Below are 10,689 nucleotides of genomic sequence, written 5' to 3'. Positions count from 1 at the left end.
GGATGGTCTCGATCTCCTGACCTCGTGATCCGCCCGTCTCGGCCTCCCAAAGTGCTGGGATTACAGGCTTGAGCCACCGTGCCCGGCTTTATTTTTTATTTTTGAGATGGAGTCTCACTCTTTGCCCAGGCTGGAGTACAGTGACACAACCTAGGCTCACTGCAACCTCCACCTCCCAGGTTCAAGCAATTCTGCCTCAGCCTCCCCAGTAGCTGGGACTATAGGCATGCACCACCATGCCCAGCTAATTTCTGTATTTTTAGTAGAGATGAGGTTTTGCCTTGTTAGCCAGGCTAGTCTTGAACTCCTAATCTCAGGTGATGCACCCACCTCGGCCTCCCAAAGTGCTGGGTTTATATTGTTTTATTTTACTTTTTAAATCTTGTTCTTTGGAAGAGCATTAAGAATAGTCATAAAATGACTAGTCTCCATGCTGGGGGAGGCAGCATGGAGAGAACTGGCTTCAGAGATAGCTGGGCCCAGGTCTGAATCCTGGCTCTGCTGCCACTCCCCAGCCCAATGACTTTAGTCACTTCACCTCACAAGGCTGAGTCTCTTTCCTTATTTGTGAGGGGGCAGGTGGGCGGCAATAGTGCCTGCCTTACACTATTACACGATTTAGTGTAGTCAGTGGGAAGCCTTGTTCCAGGCACTGGAGGACTCAGGTGAAACTGACACCTTTCCTGCCTCAAGGGCCATCCTATGGGTGTGTCAGGGGAGACCAGACGGGACACATAAAAGACCTGCCATGTGCCTGGTGATAGAGGAGGGCAGCTCTGGGTTTGAGGTTATAAGGTGGGCCTGGGCAGACAAATCAGGAGAAGGTATGTGCACGAAAGCGCACTGGAGGCACAGTCAGCTTGGGGGAAATGGGGCGCCCTGCCTGGCATGCGGGAAGGGTCCATTCAGCTATGATGCCCATATGTTTGGGAGGAGTGTGCCCTGGATCTGCCCCTACTTTTTCCCTGGGTGGGCCAGTGATATGGTGCCTTCTTTGCTTTGTCCTGAGTGTTCCCCTTGGGGTGGGCACAGGCAGACTCTGTCCCCACTCCCCTCCCTCTGCTGCCATTATCAGCTGTGTCCAGATGGTCACAGGCTCCCTAATCTGGGATAATCAGTGGGTCGGAGCTCAGCTGGGACCCGGGCCTTTATGCCTGCTGTGATGGGCCAGCCCCAGCTGGAGAGACCCTGTAGACAGGGCCCTGGGGCTTTGGAAGATGGGGTGGGATGTGAGGCTGGCTCTGTGCTGGGGGGAGATGCAAGGAGCAGATGATCGCTCTTCTTCCAAAGGCAATCTGAGTACAAATGAGGGGGAGCCTGCAGCTGGGGCCTGGCCAGCTCCTCCAGGCCTCACAGCGATACGCACAGAGCCTCACAGAATCTGTCTATTGCATCTTTTGTTCCCTTTCTCTCCCTCTCTGAGCTCACCCCTCCCTACCCAGCAGTTTGTTGCTGTCCCTAGAGCCTCAGGCTTATGACATCAGGGGCTTGTGCCCCCATTGACGTTGTACACCTAACAGGTTCAGGTGCAGAGCCAGGGTGACTTCTCGGAGGCCCATGGCCATGGTGCCCCCACCCTGGGCCTGCAGTTTGCTGTGAGCCTCCACTCCATGGTTGTTCAGGGATCCATAACTGTTTTTGTTTTGTTTCAGCCTCTTCCATGAATGGGGGGGCGCCCCTGCTTGTCTCCAGCTCCTAGCAGTGAGTGCTGATAATCTCAAATTTAAGGATGGTAACTTCGTCTCGGAGGAGCGTGGGAAAGGATGTGTTTGGGAACAGACACGGGCCTACAGAGGTGTTTGTAACCATCTCTTTCTTTTTTCTTTTTTTGAGACAAGAGTCGCCCAGACTGGAGTGCAGTGGCCAGATCTCAGCTCACTGCAAGCTCCACCTCCCGGGTTCACGCCATTCTCCTGCCTCAGCCTCCCGAGTAGCTGGGACTACAGGCGCCCGCCACCTCGCCCGGCTAGTTTTTTTTTTTTTTTTTTTTTTTTTTTAGTAGAGACGGGGTTTCACCGTGTTAGCCAGGATGGTCTCAATCTCCTGACCTCGTGATCCGCCCGTCTTGGCCTCCCAAAGTGCTGGGATTACAGGCTTGAGCCACTAAGCCCGGCATTTTTTTATTCTTTAACTGTTTATATATATAGTGTGTTTTTTATGCATGAAATATAGTTTTTTAAAATGCCCATACTACTATTTTGAAAGTAAATGAGGTAATGTATGTGTCAAAACCTAATATCCAAAGCGATCGTAGTAAGAGGTGGGGCCTTTGGGAAGGCATTAAATTGCTTAGGGAATGAGGGTGGAATTCTCATGAATGAGATTAGAGCCTTATAGAAGAAGTCGGAAGGAGCTCCCTGGCCTCCCTCTCACATGTGGAGACTTAGCAAGAAAATATTATTTAGGAAGCAGAGAGCCCTCACCAAACACCAGATCTGCTGGCCACCTGATCTTACACTTCCCAGCCTTGAGAAGTATGAGAAATAAACTTCTGTTGTCTATAAATCACACACTCTAAGATGTTTTGTGATAGTAGCCCAAACAGATATAAAAGTGCTTCATCAAGAGTAAACACAGTGGTATAAATGCAGTGGTATAAAAGTGCTTCATCAAGAGTAAACACAGGGAGCAAATATTGGACATTCCATCTCAGTCAGGGCAGACTGCAGCTGGAACACAGACCCAACAAGGTTTTATTTCTACAAGCAAGGAGACTATTAAGTGAAGGGCTGTTTGTGTGGAGGTGCCACGAGGGAGCAGAGTGTGCGCCTGAGCTCCGCGTGCCTCTCCGCCTCCTGGCTCAGGCTGTCCAAATCTGAGTCACCTGCCGAAGCTCTGGATGATGGTGACACAGCCGTGGGAGCTGGTGCAGCGCTGCAGGGATGGCTGGGCCTCCACCTGCCCACTGCTGGGGTCAAAGGTGAAGACCTTATCGGTGCTTTCTCCGCGATCATCCCGCCCACCAAGGATGTGGACCTTCCCATCACACACAGTGACTCCACAGCTTTCCTGAGTGGACAGACAGAAAGACAATTAACTATCAGGTTCAGCCTGGGGCTCCTTCTGTCCCTGCCTGGCCAGGCCAGATAATAGGACCTTGACACATAGCCTGTGAACAGGCAATCTGGATTGTAGAGAGGCAGGAAACCGGATGGATCATCTGAGTTCCAGCTCTAGCTTGACCCTTATTCAGTGAATGGCCTTAGGCAAGTCACTTAACCTCTCTGGACCTCAGTTTCCTCATCTGCAAAGGGAGAAGAACTAGAGTGCCTTCTTCACAGGGTTCCCTTAACAGTTAATGGAAGTTAAGCATGTAAAGCATTTTATATAGAGCCTGGAATATGGTAAGCACACCAATAACAATAATCTCAACTGCCGCCATCTTAGAATCGCAGACTCAGGAAAACCTGAATTCTCACCACTTAAGGTCACCAAAGGTCAGAACTGGCAGAGACCACCAGTCCAACCATACCTGTGTAATCTCTGGAGTTTCAGGGGATGGAGACGAAGGTAGGGGAGGCAAGGAACTGCAGGGGCCAGAGCTTCCAAGACGTGGGCCTCCCTGCTGTGATATCACTAGAGCAGAACTTGGCAACTCCCTTCCCCACCTCTTACCCTACGGCTGGTTACTAGCAGTGGCCTTCAGGGCAGGAGAGACCACAGGGTCATTTGGACCAAATCCCCACTCAAAGCTATAGCACTTGGGACTGCAGGGTTCTAGACTCTGCCTTAACAGGGCCTAGTTAGCCTGGGCCAGGTGCTGAACCTCTCTAAGGCCAGTCTTCTCATCTGTGAAATGCATGGTTCACTATCACTGTGAGGACAAAGCTAGAGAGCGATGTATAATAAAACCACCTAGCATGGAGTCACACAAGATTCACAAGCTCCAAGATCCAGAGCCTTAGAAGTGGGTTCTGCTCTCCTGCCTTGAAGCCTCCACTTACCACAGGACTGGGGAGGACAGCTGCCTCCCCCCACACATCTGTGCCTGGATCATAGGTGAAGATTTTGCTCATGAGACCCCCCATGACATAGATGGTGTCCTCAAGGGAGACGGCCTCGAGACACCGCTGTGAGAAGGGTGCTGGTGACCGCAGGCTCCACCGGTCCTCCTTGGGGTCAAAGCACTGCACCTGAGGGGCAAGAGGAGCAGCGGTGATGAAGACTCACAGCCCCATCCCAAATGCCCCACTGCCCACATGCTGCCACCTCTCTCCCTGGGGGCACTCATTCAAAACAATGACACCTGGCCCAAGCAAGCATCTGGGAGGGAGGGGGAGATCCACTGTCCCTGTCCTCAAGGGCTCTTCATCTAGTTATATGTTCTGTCCTCTGCTTCTGGACTCCCTTTGTCAAAAGCCTCCCCATCTTTCAAGGTCCTGCTCAAATGCCACCCCATCCTTGAAGGCTTCCCTGGTGTTCCCCCTCCCCACCCCCCAACACACACACAGGAACAGTCTGTCCTTTGATGGAGAACACAGTCGCCTCATGTAAGATTAATCATAGAGCACATCATACCGAGCTAGAAGAGGTACCGTCTGCTTTAGGGTTATAGAGGGTTCTCATAGCAGACCCCCCCCATAGGGATGTGTTCCTGGCTGCATACACTGTCAACTCGTTTTTTTCCAGGTGCTCTCAGGTCATACGATTCCAGCTGAGGTGACTTGCAGCCCTATTTCTACAGCTGTCCACATGGCCATGGGTGTTTCTGATGCCCTTAACACTTTCTGTACTTAGCTGCCTGCTCACCTCACTCACTGTTTCAACTGTTTCCTGGGAGACCCTCCCCCTTCCACCACAGCAGCCTACAACAAATCAGTGCTGCATGGATGGTGTTAAATGGGGCCTCCTACCATGAGTGCCCATCACTCAGCTCCAGCAGGGTTTGCTGAAAGAATGTGGTCAGGGAATAAGGAAAGGTGGGCACCCAAATTTGGGAAAGAGTCAAGTCCCAGGACCACAGGCTTATGAGGTCATCAGGGGAGGGAAGGAACTGCTATGATAAATATTTTTATTTGGAAAAAGCCTAAATGTCCAACAATAAAAGATGAGTAGACTCTAGTTCATCTACCAAGTGGAATAGTACAGACATTGAAATGATGGCTGTAAAGTTGCTAATCACGTGGAAAGTGCTCATACCTAAATTAGAATAAAATGCAGAATGCAAAATTCTAACAGTGAGAAAACAGAACTGTAAGAAGAACAAAAATCAATTCAGTGGAAGCCTGTAAGGCAATGCACCAAAATATAAATAGCAGCTCTGCCTGGATGGTGGGATTATGGGTTTTTTTTTTCTATTTTTCTGTTTTCTAAATTTTCAGTAATGTATTATTTTTGGAATATAACGAAAGCATTTTAACTATCTTGCCCTCAATTTTTAAAACGTATGAAACTTATGTGGTGCCAGCCCATACATTTGAGTCCCAGTGTGCTGCTGACCTACTGTGACCTTGGGGTCATTTTTCTGCTCATTTCCTTCCCTGAAACATGGAGGTGACTGGTCTGCGCTGTTGATGGGATTAAGTGAGGAAACAGACAAGGGCACGGAAACGCCCAGCTCTGCGCCTGGCACACAGTGGTCGCCGCAACCTTCAACGCCCTCTTGTGCCCGAGGCCCGTGCCCACCTTGTCCGTGTTGACGCCGCCCTGCCTGGCGCCCCCAATCACGAAGAGCTGGCCCACGCAGGACGCCACCGCCGCTGAGCTCACCGCCTCCGGGAGGGGCGCGGCGGCCGCCCAGGTGTTGGAGAAGGGGTCGTAGCGCTCCACGCTGTGCAGGCGCCTCAGGCCGTCGAAACCACCCACCGCGAACAGCTGCAAGTGAGGACATGGGCCGTGGAGCCGGGTGCCAGGGCCTTAGGCCCCTTGGCCTCACCCCTTCAGTTTTACAGTCTTTGAGCTGGAAACTATCCCCGTCCCCAACCCAGCTTCAAGACCAAACTGACCCCAGAGCCCAGTGCTGCCACCACCTGGGTGGCCTCCACCCAGTTGCTGTACCTCCCTGAGCCGGTTTCCTCTCATTTAGGGGAGATAATGCGACCTCTCTTTAGGATGGGTACTGAATGCGGGTTACAGCTGTAAAGCACCTGGCACCAAGCTGATGCTTAATAATAATAGCTAGGCCGGGCGCGGTGGCTCATGCCTGTAATCCCAGCACTTTGGAAGGCCGAGGCGGGCAGATCACAAGGTCAGGAGATAGAGACCATCCTGGCTAACACGGTGAAACCCCGTCTCTACCAAAAATACAAGAAAAATTAGCCGGCCTGGTGGCGGGTGCCTGTAGTCCTAGCTACTCTGAAGCCTGAGGCAGAAGAGTGGCGTGAACCTGGGAGGCGGAGCTTGCAGTGAGCCAAGATTGCACCACTGCATTCCAGCCTGGGCCACAGAGCGAGACTCCGTCTCAGAAAAAATTAAAAAAAAAAAATAATAATAATAGCTATATAGCTGGTATTGAGACTTTACCACCCCACTTAATTGATTCTAAGAAGCATTTTTGTTTCTGAATTTGGGATGTGGCTTACGAAGATAGTTGAGAGATTCTTTTTATTTGAGACAGAGTCTCGTCTCCCAGGCTGGAGTGCAGTAGCATGATCTCGGCTCACTGCAAGCTCTGCCTTCCGGGTTCACGCCATTCTCCTGCCTCAGCCTCCTGAGTAGCTGGGACTACAGGCACCTGCCACCACGCTAGGCTAATTTTTTGTAGTTTTAGTACAGATGGGGTTTCACCATGTTAGCCAGGATGGTCTCGATCTCCTGACCCTTGATCCGCCCACCTCAGCCTCCCAAAGTGCTGGGATTACAGGTGTGAGCCACTGTGGCCGGCCCACAGATTCTTTTAGTCTTGAGTGGCACAATCAAGATTCAAACCTAGATTGTATGGCCCCAGAGCCCATATCCTTGGCCATCAGGCTGTTACTATTACAGTAATTGCTATTATTAACATCAGCCATTATTTATTTATTTATTTTTTTGAGGCGGAGTCTCGCTCTGTCGCCCGGACTGGAGTGCAGTGGCCAGATCTCAGCTCACTGCAAGCTCTGCCTCCCGGGTTCACGCCATTCTCCTGCCTCAGCCTCCCGAGTAGCTGGGACTACAGGCGCCCGCCACCTCACCCCGCTAGTTTTTGTATTTTTAGTAGAGACGGGGTTTCACCGTGTTAGCCAGGATGGTCTCGATCTCCTGACCTCGTGATCCGCCCGTCTCGGCCTCCCAAAGTGCTGGGATTACAGGCTTGAGCCACCGCGCCCGGCCAACATCAGCCATTATTATGTGACCTTGGACAAGTCTCTTTTTTCGGGGGCCTCAGACCCCTTCATACAAAGAGGGTTTTAGACAACCTCCCTCCAGGACATCCACAGATCTGTACCTTGGGTCCCAGGGCAGCCGCTGCAGCTCGTGCCTACCTGCCCCTGCACAACTGCCATCTTGTGCCTCCACCTGCCCTTGTGCAGAGAGGCTACCTTGATCCAGGTGTGCAGATGGGAGCTAAACATCCACACATCATGACTGTTGATGTGGCCTCCTAGGGAGAGAGAAGCAGCTGTTGCCCAAAGGCTCTCTTGCCATCCCAAGCACCCGCAAAGAGCTAGAAACTAGGGCCCCCAGATCCAAAGGAAAGGTTAAGGGAAGGCAGCAAGAGGACTTCTTGAGCTGGTGTAAGACTCTAGGCCTGTGACTCAGACAGTGTGCTTTGAATAAGTGGTGAGAATGTCTTGAGTTATGACCCTTGAGGGGAGAAGCCCTGACAGATTCAGGAAAAAGTGGCTGGTTTTCACTGGGCGCCTTATGGTGGTGCTGGTGGTGTGCCAGGCTCTGTGCTCAGGGAAGCAAAGAGGGTGCCGCTGTACAAAAGGTAAGAGTACAAAGGGTACCCAAGGCAAGCATCTGGAATGTACTGGGGACCCAGGAAAAGCAGAGCCAGCTGCACTAGGAGCCAGGAGGGGTAAAGGGTGACCCAATAACCCTCACTCCCACCTTCACCCGCACAATTTCATTTCTGATCTCATCCCTCCGTGAGTTGTTGGGAATACTACACCCAGTTTACATATAAGAAACTCAGATGAGGCTTAGAGACCAACAATGACCTGCTGAAGACTACATGGCCTTTTGTCAGAGCCAGAACCAGAGCTTCTGGCTCCAGGCCCAGCATTGGTGCTGTTGGAGGACATGGTATGCCCTATGGGGCCAGGCACTGGGGATGCAGGATGTGGACTCTCCCTTACCATGTCTGGCCACCCTGGGGATCTTGGCCAGGGATTCACCTCTCAATGGGAGCCTCTCTGAGGACAACCCTAACTGCACCCTTCAGCCTGAGCCTGTGACCAGAGCCACATCTGTTTGGTAGCCCCCATCTTTGTTTATTCCTAGTGGCACCCAAAGAGGCCCCACATGTTGCTCAGAACCATCAGTGGACTTGGATAAACTGTCCAGTGGTAATCTGTGGCCTGGATGGTCTGTGAGGCCTCCCTGGCTTATTCGCCTGCTCCTTACCCTTTGCAGGCACCCATAGTTCTTTACAACATTAAGGTCAATCCACCTAGCCCCAGACTCAAAGCCTCCGTGATCTGACTCCTGCCTCACCTGTGTTACTCAACCTGCACTTCAGAGCCCTGAGTCCCCAGGGTTCCATTTCTGCAAGTCCCTGCCCTTGTGCCTTTGCCTATACTGTTCCCTCCAACTTTCAAGGTCCAACTGAAAAATCATCTCTTCTATGAACCCTAGCTAGATTCCCTGAGTGGCATTCCAGATCATCTGGGGACTCAGAATTCTGATCACATTCTGCCTGGCGGTAAAATTGAAGTCTCTCTCTCCTCTCCAGGACACTCCAGGGGAGCAAGGACTGTGTTTTATGCTTCTCTGAGTCTTCAAGGGCCTGAGCCTCAGGGAGGACACAGTTTGTTGGTATCAAACAGATGTGTATTCCTCCTAGCTTTGCCATTTTTGAGACAACGGGAGATTCTGAGCCTCTCTGATCCTTTCTTATCTGTAAAACAGCATTGTAGGGGGATTTAATGATAACGAATGTAAGCTTCTTAGCATAATGTTCGGCACATAGTAGGCTACATGAAGTGATTATTAATACTAATACGAATTGAATTCCCTAGGAAACCTGCTCAGAACAAAAAGTAATCATATGAATTGAAGTTAACATTGCTGAATAACGAGGGGGGGGGTCACACCCGTAGTTAGCTCTGCTCACTTCAGCCAACAACTATAAGTTATCAGAACACATCCCGCCCCCCTCTCCCAATTGGAGGAAAAAGCAAAGGGGGCAGAATGCGGAGGCTACTAGCCAATCCCGTGTGAGCTCCCGTTGCGGCTCCGCCCTCACCGGAGACGTAGACGTCATTGCGGAGAGCACAGGCGGCGAATTCTGAGCGAGTGTAGCCTGGCAGGCTGGGCAGTGGGGTCCACCGCTGGCTCTCTGGGTGGTAGGCATCGGCGAAGGGCAGCTTCAGGAGACCTTTGCGGTCGCAACCGCCGATGACCACGATCACTTCAGCTAGGTCCATGAATCTGGCGTGCGGATAAGCCCAGTGCCTGTTGGGCCGCACCCAAGTTCGGCCCTCTCTTACCCTCTCGACCACACTGCACGGTCCCGCTGCCCTTTCATGCGCTTTTGTCATCACCCCCGCCCACCCGACCCCCGGCCCCACTCCCGCTAGACTCTGCCACTTCCAACTTTCCCTGTGGGTACTGGGAAGAGAATCGCTCATTCTTACCGCATTCTGCTGACCTCTAAACTACAGAAAAAAAAAATCTTTACAGAGCCCTTGCACTCACCTAGAAAAACAACCTCGTTTAATCCGTATGGCAATCCTATTCGTAGGGATTATTACCCCTTTCACACGGGAGGAAACTGAGGCTCACATACCATGGCGTGCCCAAAGTCATGCAGCCATCAAGCGTCATGACGAGCTGGAATTCAAGCCCAGGTTTATCTGTCGCTAACTCATCTTCAACACTCTTTTCTCACCTCCAACCGCTGATTCTGCTGCCTCCCTCCTCCTATGACATCCCCTCATCCCTAATTCCATTAAGCCGGATAACTCGCCCTTTCAGCCAATCATTCTTCCCTCTCATTGACCCCTCAAGCATCTGACCCCACCAGAATTACCATACCCTTTAGCCACTGGTTTTCTAATTCCTTTGGCACATATTTGAGGATCTCTGTCCCAGGCCCTGTGCTTAGTGTTAGAGATAGTGTAGTCTCTGGAGGCATGATTAAGGGCTACTTTGCTCAGAGCCTCTCAGTCTGGCTTTCCAGGGGTGGGGCAGGCGGCTTTCACCCTTTCCCCATGCTCCTGCCTATTTCTATCCCTCATTAGACTGTGAACTCCCAGAGGGCAAACAGTGTTTTCAAATCATTTCCGCACCCAGGCACCCTGCACAGAACTTGCGTAGAGTAGTAAGTACTCGGAATTATGGTTGCATGGGTGAAAGAAACAGTGAGCGCAGGGGTAGGGTCTCTGCATCTCCCTCACTGGCTTGTTAACTCTTCAAGGGCAGAATTATGGGCACCGAGCCTCTAAAATGTTTAACGAATGTCTGCATATCATCAAGAGGCAGTACTAAATGATGATGAAGGAATGAATGGGCGGTGGAAGAAGGCGGGAAGAACGGAGGGCGGGAGGCTAGGGGACGGCGGCCGTACCTCCGCGGCCGGGTCCGCAGCGCACCGGCCTCGCG

At 51.7% G+C, this 10,689-nt stretch overlaps 2 protein-coding genes across 3 annotated transcripts in view; one reads left to right on the top strand and one right to left on the bottom strand.

The window, feature by feature from the left end:
- RPS3 (ribosomal protein S3) overlaps window positions 1–10,689 on the top strand; it is a 38,169-nt gene that overhangs the window by 23,960 nt on the left and 3,520 nt on the right. Inside the window, exon 7 of one of the 2 annotated variants that reach the window (XM_011942017.1) lies at window positions 1,653–1,817. The exons of the other annotated variant lie outside the window; for it this stretch is intronic. The gene's annotated coding sequence lies outside the window, so the exon portion shown is untranslated. Of the gene's footprint in view, window positions 1–1,652; window positions 1,818–10,689 lie in introns of those variants that run through there. 2 annotated transcript variants of the gene reach the window in all.
- Window positions 2,639–10,689, bottom strand: part of KLHL35 (kelch-like family member 35) — a 13,443-nt gene continuing 5,392 nt past the window's right edge. The window contains exons 5-10 of the mRNA XM_011942072.1: window positions 10,655–10,683; window positions 9,332–9,516; window positions 7,404–7,522; window positions 5,626–5,814; window positions 3,945–4,133; window positions 2,639–3,009 (exon numbers count right to left, since the gene is read on the bottom strand). Coding sequence (XP_011797462.1) covers window positions 2,821–3,009; window positions 3,945–4,133; window positions 5,626–5,814; window positions 7,404–7,522; window positions 9,332–9,516; window positions 10,655–10,683 — 900 coding nt within the window. The 3' untranslated portion in view covers window positions 2,639–2,820. The remainder of the gene's footprint in view (window positions 3,010–3,944; window positions 4,134–5,625; window positions 5,815–7,403; window positions 7,523–9,331; window positions 9,517–10,654; window positions 10,684–10,689) is intronic.

This window comes from Colobus angolensis, unplaced genomic scaffold, assembly GCF_000951035.1.
Source record: "Colobus angolensis palliatus isolate OR3802 unplaced genomic scaffold, Cang.pa_1.0 Scaffold205, whole genome shotgun sequence".
In the NCBI taxonomy this organism is placed as follows: domain Eukaryota; kingdom Metazoa; phylum Chordata; class Mammalia; order Primates; family Cercopithecidae; genus Colobus; species Colobus angolensis.
The sequence above is the reverse complement of the archived record's forward strand: the minus strand, read 5'-3'. Positions and strand labels throughout refer to the sequence as shown.